Genomic DNA, 16,653 nt, shown 5'->3' with positions numbered 1-16,653 from the left:
CTCAATTGTTCTTTTTCTTAAAACACATAAGGCTTGTTTCTTGTACCATATTACACCAAATATAAGAAAACTATATTGTATGATTATTTCATTTACCACTGAAAGAGAAAATATTATCAAATGAACTATAAGGTGTATTTTGATGTCAGAGAAATTAAGTTACATTTATGATAAGTGAAATATATATCTCTTTAATATTTCAAAGTTTTATTATAACTATATATATATTATTTCTAGAATGGGATTTTATATGATAATTTCTTTAAATAGTTTTTTTTTTTTTTTTTTTTGTCTTTTTAGGTCCACACCTGCAGCATATGGAGGTTCCCAGGCTAGGGGCTGAATGGGAGCTGCAGCTGCCGGCCTCCATCACAGCCACAGCAATGCCAGATCTTAGCCATGTCTGCGACCTACACCACAGGTCACGGCAACACCAGATCCTTAACCCACTGAGTGAGGCCAGGGATCGAACTCATGTCCTCATGGCTACTAGTCGGGTTGGTTAACCATGGAGCCATGATGGGAACTCCTAAATAGTTGATTTTTAATTTTAGTTTCAGGTGCATAAAACAGAGATTCAAAACTCTTATAGAATACACTCCATTTAAAGTTATTATAAAGTAACTATATTCTCAGTGCTGTACAATATATCCTTGTAGTTAAGCCCCTACTTAAACTTCTGCCCCCTACCTTGCCGCTTCCTCCTCCTCTCTCCCACTGGAAACCACTAGCTTGTTCTCATTATCTGGAAGTCTGTTTCTGTTTTGTTACATTCACATGTTTACTTTTCAGATGCTACATGTAACTGGTAACATACAGTATTTGTCTTTCTCTGACTTATTTCACTAAGCATAATACCCTCCAGGTCAATCTATGTTGTTTTAAATGGTAGAATCCTCTCCTTGTTCTAGGCTAATATTCCATTGTATGTATGTATGCATGTATGTATGTGTTAGTATACACACCCCACATCTTTGTTATCCTTTAAATTGTTAAGTGATACGAAGTTTGCTTCCATATCTTGGTAATTGTAAATAATATTTCCATAAACTTTAGGGTGCATGTGGAGTTGTCCTGGCTCAGCGGTTAACGAACCCAACTAGGATCCATGAGGATGCAGGTTTGATTCCTGGCCTCATTCAGTGGGTTAAGGATCTGCCATTGCCATGAGCTGTGGTGTAGGTTGCAGATGCAGCTCAGATCCCTTGTTGCTATGGCCGTGGAGTAGGCTGGTGGCTAGAGCTCCCATTGGACCCCTAGCCTGGGAACTTCCATGTGCCACAGGTGCGGCCCTAAAAACAAACAAAAACTTTAGGGTGCATGTATCTTTTTCTATTACTACTTTCACTTTTTTTTCTGGATATATATCCAGGAGTGGAATTGCTGGATTATATAGTAGTTCTACTTTTACTTTGCTGGGGAACCTCCATATTGTTTTTCGTATTGGCGGCAATAAATTTACATTACCACCAACAGTAGGAGGGTTCCCTTTTCTCCACATCCTCACCAACTTTTATTATTTGCAGACTTGATGATAGCCATTCTGACAGGTGAGGTGATACATCATTGTGTTTTGATTTTGCATTTTTTTAATAACTAGCAATTTTATCATATTTTCATTTTGGAAAAACAATGTCTATTCAGGTCTTCTACCTATTTTTTAACTGAATCTTTTTTTTTTTATATTGAGGTATTTACCAATTTAAAATATTAACTCCTTACTATTAATGATCACACGATTTCCAAATATTTTCTCCCATCTCATAATTTACCTTTTTGTTGATGGTTTCCTCTGCTATGCAAAAGCTTTTAAATTTAATGAGGTCCCATTTGTTTATTTTGTTTTTTCTTTGCCTGGAGAGATACATTCAAGAAAATATTGCTACAATTTATGTCAAAAGAGTGTTCTGCCTATGTTATCTTGGAGGAGTTTTATGGTTCCTGGTTTTACAGATCCATTTTGAGTTTACTTTTGTATGTGGTATTAGAGAATGTTCTAATTTCATTCTTTTACATGTACCTGTCCAGTTTTCCCAGCATGACTTATTGAGGAGACTGTCTTTTCTCCATTGTATATTCTTGCCTCTTATGTCATACAATAATTGACCATAAAGGTATGGGTTTATTTCTGGGTTTTCTATCCTGTTCTATTTATCTATATGTCTGTTTCTGGGCCAGTACCATAGTGTTTTGATGTCTGTAGCTTTGTAGTATATTCTGAAGTCAGGGAGCCTGATAGCTCCAGCTCTGTTGTTCTTTCTCAGGATTTCTTTGGCTAATCAGGTTTGTGTTTGCATACAAATTTTAGAATTATTTGTTCTAGTTCTGTGAAAAATGTCATTGGTATTTTGATAGAGTGTGCATGGAGTCTGTAGATTGCCTTGGATAGTATGGCCATCTTAACTCTATTAATTCTTCCAACCCAGGAACACGGTCTATCTTTCCATCTGTTTGTGTCATCTTCAATTTATTTCATCAGTGTCTTAGAGTTTTCTGAATATAGGTCTTTTACTACCTTAGTTAGATTTATTCCTAGGTATTTTACTCTTTTTCATTTAATGGTAAGTGAGAGCATCTTTTAATCTTCCTCCTAGCTTCATATATGGTTGATTTACTATCTTCACTATACATTTACCTTACCAGTGAGTTTTTCCCTGCCAGAATTTTCATGTTTCTTGCTGTGGTCTTTTCCTTTTCATATAGATAAGTCCCTTTAACCTTTTTTTTAATTTCCTTTTCTTTTTTCTTTTTAGGGCTACATCTGTGGCACATGGAAGTTACCAGGCTAGGGGTTGAATCAGATATAGCTGCTAGCCTATGCCACAGCAACACAGGATCAACCTACACCACGGATCACGGCAATCCTTAACCCACTAAGCAAGGCCAGGGATTTAACCCACATCCTTATGAATAACAGTTGGGTTTGTAACTTGCTGAGCCACTATGGGAACCCTCCCCCCAACATTTCTTATAAAGCTGGTTTGATGGTTCTGAACTCTTTTAGCTTTTGCTTGTGTGTACAACTTTTGATTTCTCCATCAACTCTAAGTGAAAGCTGTGTCAGGTAGAGTGTTCTTGGTTGCTGGTTTTTCCCTTTTGTCTCTTTAAATATATCATGCTACTCCCTTCTGGTCTGCAGAGTTTCTGGGAAAAGTCAGCTGATAGCCCTAGGGGAGATCTCTTGTATGCAACTTGTTGCTTTTCTCTTGCTACTTTTAATATTCTCTTTAATTTTTGCCATTTTAATTACAATGTATCTTGGTATGGACCTCTTTGAGTTAATCCTGTTTGGAACTCAGTGATTCCTGAACCTGGATATGTTTCCTTTCTCAGGGAAGTTTTCAGCTGCTGTGTCTTCAAATATGTTCTCTGCCCCTTTTTCTTATTCTTCTCCTCCTTGTATTCCAATAACATGAATTTTATTATGCTTAATGTTATTCCAGAGGTCTCTTCACCTGTCCTCATTTCTCTTTATTCTTTTTTTCTGTTCAGCTTCAGTGATTTCCACTATTCTGTCTCCCAGCTCACTGACTCATTCCTCTGCATTATTTAATCTCCTTTTGATTCCTTATGGTGTATTTTTTATTTCAGTTATTATATTCAACTATATTTTCTACCTCTTTAAGTTTTGCACTGTGACCATTCCTTCTTCTCCTGAGTTCTTTGAGCATCTTTATAATCACTGCCCTGAACTCTTCACCAGATAGATTGCTTGTCTCCACCTCCCTTTGTTCTTCTTAGGGGTTTTTTATCTTGTTCGTTTGGAACACATTCCTCTGTCACCTCATTTTGCCTAATTTTCTGTTTTTGTTTAAATGTATTAGGTAGGCCAGTTTTGTTTCATGATCTTGGAGGAGTGGACTAGGTAGGAAATGTCCTATGTGGCTCAGAAGGACCCGCCCCTCTGATCATGAGAGCTTTATGCTTTAGGGGTGTCTCCTACATGGCAGGTGCCTCTGTTGTGGCAGACTGACTACTGTAGGTGGTCTGGTGGGCACAGCTGGTCCCTGGTCTAGTTGGCTTCTAGGTCTTGATTAGTGTGGAGGCCACTAGCTGATGGTTGGCAGGACTGGGTCACAAAGCACCTGGTTCATTGGTGGGTGGACTCAAGTCCCATGATCTAGGGCTGCACAGCCCTGGAGCTGATGCTGTCCTGTTGGTGATCAGGGCTGGTTCCTGACACAGCTGGCTGTGGGGTCTGTGGTGAGTGGAACTGGGTCCCAGGGTAGCTCTCTCAGGAGTTCAAGTTACCAGAGTTGGTGTTGGGCTTCTAGTCAGCTGGGCTGGGGTCCTCTGGTGGATAGGGCTCTGTCCCGGGGTGGATGTGAGCTCAGAGGTTCTTAAGGGAGCGTGCCTGCTGGTGGGTGAGACTGTGACCTGGCCTGGCTAGTTACTTGGCATGAGGTGTCATGGTACTGGAGCTGATAGGCTGGTGTATGGGACTGAGTCTCAGTGCTTGGGAGTTAGTTAGGAGGATTTTAAAACAGCACTTGCCAGCTCCAGTGTCCACATGGTTGAACAAAGTCCCCCAAATGGTTGCTGTCAGAGTCTGTGTCCACAGGGTGAGCTCTGATTACCTCTTTCCTTTCCAGAAAACTCTCCAAGATCAGCAGGTGGGGTCTGACCCAGGCTCCTTTCTAATTACTGCTTCTGCCCTGGGTCCCAGAGTCTGTGAGATTTTGTGTGTGCCCTCTGGGAATGGGCTATTTCCCACTGCCCTCTGGCTCTCCTAAAAATGAGCCCTAATGGCCTTCAAAGTCAAATGTTCTAGGGCTCATCTTCCTGGTGCAGGACCCTGGGGCTGGGGAGCTCAATGTGGGGCTTGGACTGTTGCTCTTTGGGGAGAACCCCTGCAGTAGCAATTATCCTCCCATTTCTGCATTGCCCATCCAGGCATGTGGGTCTTGACTATACTGTGACTCCACCCCTCCTACCTGCCTTTGTATCTTTAGTTGAAGAAGATCTTTACTGCTCAGTTCCTCCATAAATAGTTCTAATTTCACTGTGCCTGTAGCAGGAGGTGAGCTCATGGTGTTCTTACTCCACCATTTCTTTCTTGACTAACCAATCTCCTTGTTTCTCAATTAAGTGAGCTCTCTTGTAGTCTCAATGGTTCCTTCACTGATGACTTTAATAGAATTTTGAGAAGCATATGTTATACAGTGTTATCAGGAAAAAGGAAAAATTCTAATTTTAATTTGAATCTAATTTTAATCACTAAATGCAATAGTTCTTCAATTGAAAAGTTGAACAAGTCAAGATACATTCAAGTTCAATATTTATTCCAGTAATGCCCATAAAATAGGAATGTTCATGATTAAGGCCACTGTTGACTTTTTGTTGTTATTTATGGTCATAGCGAAAAGAAACATCTTTTTAATGCACCCACAGGATATGGAAATTGCTGGGCTAGGGACTGAATCCAGGCTGCAACTGTAAACTACACTACAGCTACAGCAACACTGGATCCTTGAATCAACTGCACTGGGGCAGAGATCAAATTGGTGCCACTGCAGTCTGGTTCTTAAAAGACTGTGTCATAGTAGGACCTCCAAGAAACATTTGTAGCTTAAAAAGGCTATACATATCCATTCCCTAGCTCCTACAGCAATTTCACTCTATGCCTTTGTGGGGGTAAACATATTAATGAATTTTTGTTTAGGAGGGATGGGAGAGTTAAAATGTTGAACTAAACTGCTCTTGAAGAATGATATAAAATCACTGATTTTTTTTTTTTTAAATCTCAGATTTTAGAAAAATTTCCTTGTTAGAGTATGGCCTCTGAATTATTTTTTAATACCTTGTAATAAAGAGTTCAATTTCCAGTCCTACTTGTTAGGAGCTTGGAAGTCTTTACTTTGTTTTAACAGTAAGTTAAGAAAAATGAACAAACCAAAAAAAAAAAAAAAATCAATAACTCACCTTAGATCTGTCTGAGAGGTGAAGTCACAGAGCAAAATGCTGCACCAAAATTGAAGATACATGTAAATAGAAAATCACAACTTAACAGAATAGAAATCCACAAAAATAAACCTATGCTGGAACCAGCTCTGGATACGTTTTACCTAGTACCTCATGCCTGGATATGAAGAAAAAATTTCAAGGAATACTAAAAGGTAAAAAACACTGTTTGAAGAAACAGAGCAAGCAATAGAACCAGACCAGGTGTATCAGAGATGTTAGAGTCATCAGATGGGGAATTCCAAAGAACAGTGATTCATATGCTAAGGGTGTTAATGGATAGAAGAGAAAGCATGCAAAAACAGGTGGACGATGTAAGCAGAGAGATGGAAATTCAAAGAAAGAATCAAAAAGATGCGGAAGACCAGTAACTACTAGAAATGAAGAATGTCTTCTATGGGATCATTATCAGACTGGACAAAACTGAGTAAAGAGCCTCTGAACTTGGACAGACGCTTCCAAAACTTAAAAGCCAAGAGGAAAAATAAACAACAAAGAAAAAGAAGCGATACACAGAAATGCAAAAGTTTTAACATATGCATAATGGGAACACTAGAAGATGTAAGATAGGAACAGAGGAAGTTTTTGAATCAATAATGCCTGAAATTTTCCATAAATTATTGTCATACACCAAACCACAGATTCAGGAAGTTCAGGGGACACCAAGAAGGATACATGTAAAAAAAAATTTTTACACCAAGGCAGAACACCTACAAACTTCAGATAATCTAATATAAAGAAAAATCTTGTAAAAAAGGCCATCTGGAGAAGACGAAAAAGAAAAAATTATATCAAGCTTCTTAGAAACTACACAAGTAAGAGGAGAGGGAGTGAAATAGTAAGATGGTGAAAGAAAACGTAACCAACACCCTAGAATTCTATTCCCTGTGAAACGATCCTTCAAAGGAGAGTAAGAAATACTTTCCCAGACAAACAGAAACGGAGTGAATTCGTTGCCATTATACCTGCTTTGTAAGAAATGGTAAAGGATGCTCTACAGAGAAAAGTAAAAAATCAGATCAGAAAGGAAAAGCATCAGAGGAGGAATCATTGATGGCAAAATGAAAACTTGATTTTCCTAAATCAATTTACGGTAAAAGGTAATGTGTTCAAAATAATGCCAACAATGTATTTGACGATATATGCTTATATGCATATGTTGTGTATAGTTATGTATAAATGAAATGAATTATATCACCAAGACAAAGGAAAGGGAGGAAGAATTAAGGTTATTTTGTCATTATAAGGTACACTACTTGTGAAGTGCATAGAGTTATCTGAAAGTGGAAATGGGTTTTGTAAATGTATATTGGAAACTCAAAGGCACCCTCTAAAGTTAAAAAAAGAAGTAGTATAACTGAAAAGATGAAATGATATAAAATTCTCAGTTGAAACCACAGAAGAAAGAGAAAGAATGGAAGCCCCAAACAGGAACACAGTATAGGATAACACATAGAAAAGAGTAACAAATACAGTACATGTTATCCAACTATCTCATAATGACTTTAAATGTCAATGGTCTAAACACATTCTTCAAAAGACAAACTGTCAGACTGGGTCAAAAAACAAGATTTGACTATATGTTGTCTGTAAGAAACCCATTTTAATATAAATTAGATTATATGCAGGGGAAAAGTAAGTGGATAGAGAAAGTTATACTAATCAAAAGAAGGCAGGAGTAGCTATATTAATTTCAGGCAGAGCATACTTCAAAGCGAGGGAAGTGATGGGGACGAAGTGATATCACATGATGAAGAAGATAGCAATTTTCCATGTGTATGCGCCCACAACAGAACATCAAACTACGTGAGGCAAAAATGGATAGAGCTGCAAGGAAAAAGAGATGAATCTACGGTTAGAGTTGGAGACTTCGGCACTCCTGTCTCAGACACGGACAGATCCAGCAGGCGGAAGATGAGTAAGGACATCGTAAACTCCACACAACATCCAGCAAATGGTTGGAATGTAGTCTACAGAGGACTTCATCCAACTCTAGATTTCACATTCTTCTCAAGCTCACAGGGAACGTGCACCAAGACTGACCTCATTCTGGGCCAGAACACACCTTCACAAATGCGCAAGATCAGAAGCCATGCCATATCTGCTCTCTGCACAAGATGGAATTAAATGAGAAATCAGTAACAGATAGCTGGAAAACTCCAAATACTTGGAGATTAAAAAAGAAACTTCTCAAATGGTCAAAGAAGAAATCACAGGAGCAAGTAAAACTGAATGAAATGAAAATGAAACACACTTTATCCAAATGTGTGGGATACGTGAAAGCTAGAGGGAATTTGAGTCTTTCTGTGAATGGGACACCAACCAGACCTGTAGTTGTTCTCCTTCCACTGGATCGTCTTTCATTTTCTTTGACTTTGGGGCCAGATGTATGTTTAGCTCGGTAACAGAGGGCACCAGCTGCTTCTGCAAGACACATACAGCCCTGAAGTTGAGAACAAGGCTAATGCACATGACCTAGTCCCACAGCTTCCAGCTCATGTCTGCGGGTTCCATCTTGTCCACAGTCACCCCATGTTATATCTATCTTCCTTCTTGAACTTCCTGCCCTGTTGACTTAAAATCTAGAATCAGATACAAAAACTTAAAGGCACTGCTTATCTAGCTCCCACAACTGGATAAGGTCAGATTCCTATGATCCATTGATGGATACTCTATAGAAATAACTTCATGCATATGCTGAAAGACTAGATACTTCCTTCTGACATAAGGAACAATCCAAGATGTTCAGTCTTAAAATTTCTACTCAGCATTATTCTGGAGCTTCCAGCTAAAGAAATAATGTCTAGATAGAGATAAAAGGCATTCAGTTAGAAGTAAAGTAGTAAAATTGTCTTTACAAATGGTATGATCATCTTATGTAGAAATTTCTAAAGAATTTTGATAAAAAGCTACTGGGAAAAAAGTGACTTGAGCAAGTGTCTAGGAGGCAAACCAAACAGAAAAGAATACATTAAATACACATGACTCCTTTGAACTCCAGAAAATAATGATCTAACCTCTCCTGACAGCAGCCTAGTGGTTGCCTGAAGCTGGACTTTGGTATAGTTTTGACTGGAAAGGGTCTCAAGGGAATTTAGATGATGAAATGTTCTGTATCTTGAGAGGTTGGTACTTAAATTAGTGCATTTTTTTTTTTTTTGGCCTTTTTCAGGGCCACACCTGTGGCACGTGGAAGTTCCAAGACTAGGGGTCAAATCAGAGCTGCAGCTTCTGGCCTACCCCATAGACAAAGCAACACCAGATCTGAGCTGCGTCTGTGACCTATACCACAGTTCATGGCAATGCCGGATCCTTAACCCACTGAGTGAGGCCAAGGATCAAACCCACATCCTCATGGATACTAATTGGGTTCATTATTGCTGAATCACCACAGGAACTCCCAAGCGTATCCATTTTTCCATTCGTGAACATCTATTCTTAAAAATGGATGTATGTACTTATTTAAATTATATTCAAATGCACCTCAGAAGATTTTAAAAAGTCAACACATGTCAAAATCCAATTTTAAGACTTTCGACAAACCCCAACCACTTTATAACCACGTTCAAGACTATCCACTCACAATTACACAGATTCCTTGAAAATTTAGTGATTGGAGTGATGATAACTTAATCATTTGTTTGGGGGCAAAGAACAATATTTGGAAAATGACGGTTGAACTATATGATCTCCATATACCTTAGGATGTCATTGAGAAATAATATGTGTAGGACTATGAATGGAATGTTCTGTGATGATATAAATATTCTTTATCTACACTGCCAATCTAACAGCCACAAGCTACATGCACCTTGAAAGGTGGATGCTGTACTGAAAAGCTGAATATTTAGTATTATTTAATTTTAAATTAATAGAAATTTAAATAGCTATATATATGCTGCTAGGGGCTACTCTATTTGACAGCCTAAAATAAAGCCTTTTCACCTGAATCTACTATTCTATGAGTCTACAGCTATACCAGTAATTAAAAAAAAAAGTCGTCTCTTAAAATAAGTAACCCCAAAGTTTCATTATAGGCAGCTCGAGGTAAAAGTATGTAATGCACTGTGACAGAAGATATATTGTAACTGCAGAGAGAGACTGAAAATATACCTAAAATAAGGTTTTTAATTGGTATACAACCTGCTGGTTGGATCAATTTCACCAAGGGTAGCCTGTGAAAGATGAAAAAACTACTTGGATGCATTTGAAATGGTATCACTGCAAGTAAACAAGAACAATGGTATGGGCTTATTCTCAAAAATATATATACAAAGTAACTTGATGTATACATTCTTTTTTCTCACATTATCATGTTCCATTATATGAGAAAAAAGAATGTACACATGTATGTGTAACTGGGTCATCAAGCTGTACAGTAGGAAAAAAATAATGTATTGGGGAAATTAAAAATATATATACAATTTAAAAATTAAAACAAAAAAAAATAATTTGAATTCAGAGGATACCAGGCATTGAGCCTAGTGGCATTTTGGACAGTTCCCCTGCACCTGCTCATTCCTAGAAGATCGCTCATGAAGATCCTCCACCACCACCACCCCAACACACAAATTTGCTCCTTTTATAAAATGTTTCAAGATGTGGACAGTGTTCTTAAAAGTAATTGCTTTCTTTGTCTGACTTACGTAGTATGATAATCTCTTCAGTCTACCTATGGTGCTGCAAATGTCATTATTTCATTCTTTTTTATGGCTAAGTAATATTCCAGTAATATTTTTTTAAATTAGTTTTCATCTTTTACAGATACATATCCAGGAGTGGGATTGCTGGATCATAGGGTAGCTCTTTTTGTTCAGTTAAGGAAACTTGACACTGTTTTCCATTGTGGCTGTATCACTTTACACTACAACCAAGAGTGTAAGAGGGTTCCCTTTTCTCCACACCTATCCAGCATTTATTATTTGTAGACTTTTTGTTGATGTTATTCGAATTGGTGTGAAGTGATACTTCATGGTGATTTTTATTTGCATTCTCCAATAATTTGTCATGTTGAGCATTTTTTTTTTGTGCTTGTGGCCATCCATGTATCTTCTTTGGAGAAATGTCTATTTAAGTCTCTGCCTATTTTTTGATTGGATTGTTTGCTTTTTTTTTTTTTTGATACTGAGTTGTATGAGCTATTACTATATTTGAGAAATTAACTCCTTGTAGGTCACATCATTTGCAAATATTTTTCTCCCATGCCTTAAGTTATTGGTTTGGTTTTGTTGATGGTTTCCTTTGCAGAAGTTTTTGCTTAGGTCTCATGTATTTTGCTTTTATTTCTTTTATGTGGAATCTAAAAAATTTAGAGTTACCAAAGGGAGTTGGGGGAGGGACAAATTAGGATATGGAATTAACAAATACATACTAATACATATACAATAAATAAGTAACAAGGATTTACTGTATAACAAGGGAACAATGTTCAATATCTTATAATAACGTATAACAGAAAATATTCTGCAAAAAATATGTGACTGAATTACTTTGCTGTATACCTGAAACTAATACAGCAGTGAAAATCTACTATACTTCTATTTTTTAAAAAAAAAAAAAGTAATTGCTAATTTTCAAACAGCCCCATCCTGGGAAACAGTATTCTGCCTTTTTTTTCCTGAATGTGTGAAATCAAGACCTCATTAATACAAATAATCAACTGACCTACCTTTAATACATCTATAAATCTTCACTGTGTAGAGAGAGCAGAGATAACACAGGAGTCTGTGGAATAACCTGCAGTGTTTCGCTATCATTTCTGATCTGATTCAATCCTAAGACATGTCTGTCATAGATCACAGGGTAAGTTGCAATCCAGTTCTTAGCACTAACCTAAGTCTGAACTGAAAGGATTTGTTCCTCTGGAGGAAAAGAGAGGTTCTGTGAATAAAACTGTAGTTAACTATGTATGTTAAGATGGTCCAAGGAACACAATTTGGGAAAAAAAAATCATAGCAAGTGCCATCTGTTTTCAGTGTGGATTACAATAGCCATCCTGGTAGGCTTACAGAAGATGTTTCTTCATATATATTTCATCAGAATTGACTCCAATATAATAATCTTGTTAAGCATTGTGTCACTGAAAATTGTATCTTATTCTTTGTATGCATATGAGCTTTTGTGTATAACATAATACATCCTGCATTAAAACAGCAGATTAGGTATTATTTGTGACTTTATTGATGAGAAGATTCTATGCATAGTTAATTGATTGCAGTTTCCTCTTGAGGGAAAATATCCAAGGAAAGAGAGAAACTAAACAAATACCCTTATCCCTCAGGGGCTTCTCCTAATTTCTGATTGACTGACTAGATGCTTGGCTGAGTCAGTTGATCTTTCTAAGTCTCATTTTAATATCAAAAGAGGGAAAGAAGACAAATTATTTATATAATTTCATTAAAAAAAAACCTCAGGTGATTTCTAGAAATATGTATTCTTATATATCCTCAAAAGAATACATATCAATATATATTACATATTATAGTATGTATCTCTTACATTTAAGATAAAAAATAAATGATTAGAAGAAAATATTCATACATATGGAAACTAAAGGCAAGGCTGAGGAAGACTGGGTAGGTTAGTTTTTAAAAAGCTTTTTAGTTCTAGTATTCTGGGATTCACTATTTGAAAATGAGTATATAATTTATTTTACTTGAGTTTTTACAGGCTCTCTCTTTCTATGCTTTACCAATATAATGCCACCAGATAAATGGGATGTAAAAATGCATGTTTAGAAGAAATTATAATCTGAATTTATTTAAATTAGAATATATTTTACAAGAATTGTTTTCAGGACTTGAGGAAAATTAATAAAACCATAATATTTAGGAATTTATTTCGTATCTCTGAATATTAAATAAGTTCACTCTGTACTGGTAATAAATCTATATGCACCTTTCAGTTCTGTATTTGATTAATATGTATTTTAATGAGTCTACACTGCTTCATAATTATTCTGTTTTGGTAAAAAATTACTCTTTTAAATCAGATTTAAAAAGTAAGGTCGGAATCACTGTCCAGGCTTCTTCCTTCATTATATTAACTATTCATTTTGGAAATAGTTTTCTAAGTATACTTAAGTTACATAAACATTTAAAAGTTTACTGCTTAATTATTTTTATTTGGAGGAAATAAACTCATTGACATTCTTTACGTATTTTTGAGCCCCTCTTCATGACATTACATTAGAATGGGAGTGATAAAAATAGGACTCATCCCTTTTGCATTTCTGGTAGTTAAGATGGTGGCTGCCTGGAGCGTGTGCTGAGAATATTAAGATCATCCCACATATCTAGACAGAGGGACATGAGTGATTTTGCCATGTTTACTCTGGTGCTGGATGGTGAAATTTTAGCTTTTAGATGACTCTCAATTTTCTTCCCCCTGCTTTACTGGTCCCCAAGTACCATATTAGCTGCTCCATGGTTTTCTTTGTATTGATATTTTGTTAGAATTAGATATTCCATGATTAAACAATGAGATTAACCATGCACTTCCATGAATTTTTTTTTAAATTTTCATTAAAAAAAAGAGGATAAATTTGGAACAACTTAGGTTTTTCTACATCCTATTTCAGTAATGATTATAAAATGTATAATGTGTATATTTATGTATGTAAATATATATACACATATATAGTAGATATGTATTTGTAAAATATACTCTAATTTGACACTGGATAGTAAGGATTTACTTTCTTAGGCTGACACAGAGAAAGCATACAATTCAGTGTTAGCAGCTCACTGCAGTTTCCTATATGCTAGGCACTGTACCAAGTGATTCACATATAAAACCTATAACATTTAACTTTCATAAAGGCATTTTAGAGATTCTGAAAAAAAAAATACACAGAAATTACTCTACTTTAGCAAGGCAAGAAACACATCAGCGCGCGCACACACACACAGAGCCAAAAGATCCAGCTACTTGTACTCTGGGTAATTATCCTATGATTTTCCCCTACCACCTCCAGTGTAGCACAACTAAAAGTAATTAGAAAATAGATTTAGAAATTTAGCCTTGGGAATTTTGAGCAGGCAGATTTCCATGACTGGGAGAAATCAATCTTATTTGAAAAAGCAGAGTCGGTTGAAAAATAGTTGTTAGAAAAAGAATATATAGAATGTCCAAAAGAGGTATGAATTTTTACAGGGAGGAAAATGTGCTCTAGTTATAAAACTATTTTATGTACATGTGCTTTTGATAATACAAATATCAGACTAACGGCAGTTAAATCTACTGAAACACAGAATCATGTAATTTTTTGGAGGTTTCCATTATTTAATTTTTTTTAAGTTTTATTGACGTACAGCTGATTCCCAAGGTTGCGATAATTTCTGCTGTACATGGTGTTTGTTTTGTTTTTTTACTAAGGAAACAAAACTGGTATGTGGTTTTAGGAAATTTAGCTATTTTAAGTCTTGTTCACAAAACAGGAGATTCTATAGGGTCTTCCCAGATCTGTTGGTGTAGAGATTATTTAGTGAGTTTTGATAGTTTATTTATGGATCAAATCCTCAATTAGGTAAAGGACAAAGTGAAACTCTACTATCGTCAGTAAAATATATGTAAACTGAAGTAGGCAAGCTTCCTTTATCTCCAACCTATCCTCTATTCCAGGGATGCCCCACAGAACCTTAGAGTTCCCAATATGGTTTGAAATGCCCCCACCCCCACCACTGGCCATCTTGATTGGTGAGTAGTCACCCAAAGAGGTTACTTCTAGAACTAGAATTCATGCAGTGTCCCTACTAGAGATGACCCTGTGGTACATGGAGGGAAAATGGTAGGAATGCCACAAATTGCTAAAGGAAACACCAGCAGTTGACTTCTGGAAACCTGCTCCATCATGGGCATAACAGGAGAACTTTACCCCAAGTACAGGAAAAGCTATGGAGAACATGAGCAAGACGGAGGCCAGAAGTTATCAATGACTGTATCCTTGAAGCAGAACAAGGAGCCATTGTCTTCTAGGATGCTGCAAAGAATGTTTCCAAGAGGAAGGGATGGGTAGGTAACAGAAACAAAAAGAGGAAGAAGAATTAAAATACGCTAAATCAAAAAAAAAAAAAAAAAAAACTCTGGTTCTTTTATGGAAAGGCTTACAACTACTAGATAACTATGGTACATAGAAGAGATTCAAATATAGTAAAAGGACAGTGCTTCTTCCTGGAAAGGCATATTAAATACCAAAAAGACATAAATGTCCTACTGAAATTATGTCATTCCAGCCAGACCATGCTTCAGAACAAACTATATTTTCATCCTGATCAGTTAATGGGTACATGGGTATGCCTTAAAAAAAAATGCTTGGAAAGATGCATACCAAATATTAAGGGCAATTTATATTTAAGACTGGAATTGAGGATTGTGGAAGACTCATGAACTAGTATTTAACACACTCCAGGTCCTGCTTGATTTTTTAAAAACTATAAAGCAAAATCAAGAGTAGGAGAAGCTTGAATATAACCAATACCACCTTCTTCTTGGTTAGACTGACTTCATTGATGACATGGCAGCTGATTTTTTTTATAAGAATGATGGACAGTAAACAAACAAAACCCACAAGGCTTGCAAATTCCCGCTGACAGAATGTAAACAAAATCTATGCAGAGCAAAGATGAAATCATGCCTCAATTCCCCCCATTTATTTTGCAAACTATCAGATGATCAGATGCTTTCATTACACTCTGGTTCTCTCAAAGAGGAACAAGGATGCATTCCACTAATACTAACTTACCGGAGAAAATTTAAGCCGCTCATCTTCAAAAGCCTTGCTATGTAGTTTCCTCCATGTGTTTGAGTATGATAGGTGGGAGGGTATTTTTTTCCCTTTGTATCACCATATATTAAACATTGTCAGTCTTCGGTGTTGCATTTCTTTCTTTCCCATTTTGTTCCTTATTAACAGCCTTCAGGGGTAAAATCTCCCGAAGATGACCATGTCAGTTGCTAACCAGCTGACCTTATAATGTGGATTATCCTGGTGGCCACAACAGAGTATCAAGGGGTGTCTTTACACTGGAAAATGGAGGCTGACAGTAGGTAAAAGGGATGCAGTGTGATGGAAGAAGGACTCTACTTACAGTTGCTGGCTGTGAAGATGGAAGCGGCTAGGAACCAAGGACTGTGGGTGGTGTCTAGCCTGGAAAAGACAAGAGGATGCATTCTCCCCTAGAGCCTCAAGAAGGAAAGAACACAACCCTGCCAACACAGTGACTTTGTTTACGGAGACCCATTTCAGATTTCTGACTTCCGCAAATTTAAAACAATACATTTACATTGCTTTAAGCCCCAGATTGTGTCGTAATTTGTGATGCCAGTGATAGAAAACTAATCTACCAACTAAGAAAACATAGCCTGCCAGTTGCCTCCTAATTTAATCTTCCCTGGAACCTCCCAGCCAGCCAGGCTGGTTTGGGTCCCTCCTCTGAACTCTCAAACCTGCACCTTCACCCTGTGTTGGTTTGTTTTAATGCAGTCGTTACTAGTCAGGGGCTCCATCCTTGAACTTGAACCTCTGAGAAGACTGTACACCTAGTTCAGAGACGGTGAAAAATGCATTGAATAGGAATATTGGTTACTGTGTGCAAATACTCATTTTTTTATCATACCTGATTGACAAAGTTGTCCCAATTTCTGCTGTAAAGTAACTTTCAGTCATACCACATAATCATTTTTAATAACATA

At 36.8% G+C, this 16,653-nt stretch overlaps 1 protein-coding gene across 3 annotated transcripts in view; it reads right to left on the bottom strand.

Moving 5' to 3' along the window:
* The window catches only part of LOC110261267 (uncharacterized), a 341,592-nt gene that overhangs the window by 6,479 nt on the left and 318,460 nt on the right, over window positions 1-16,653 (bottom strand). For 2 of the 3 annotated variants that reach the window (XR_014805424.1, XR_014805423.1), the window contains exons 4-6: window positions 16,050-16,108; window positions 8,290-8,385; window positions 5,923-5,961 (exon numbers count right to left, since the gene is read on the bottom strand). Coding sequence is in view for 1 of the 3 variants with exons in the window: in XM_084959556.1 (XP_084815682.1) it covers window positions 8,355-8,385; window positions 16,050-16,108 (90 nt within the window). In the remaining 2 variants the exon portion in view is untranslated. Of the gene's footprint in view, window positions 1-5,663; window positions 8,386-16,049; window positions 16,109-16,653 lie in introns of those variants that run through there. The other variant, XM_084959556.1, reaches the window with a different exon arrangement.

The sequence above is a fragment of the Sus scrofa genome, chromosome 6 (genome assembly GCF_054392235.1).
Source record: "Sus scrofa isolate SSC_HxYL_T2T_F1_AM1 chromosome 6, Sscrofa_HxYL_maternal_Yorkshire_Landrace_v2.0, whole genome shotgun sequence".
Classification (NCBI taxonomy): Eukaryota; Metazoa; Chordata; class Mammalia; order Artiodactyla; family Suidae; genus Sus; species Sus scrofa.
The sequence above is the reverse complement of the archived record's forward strand: the minus strand, read 5'-3'. Positions and strand labels throughout refer to the sequence as shown.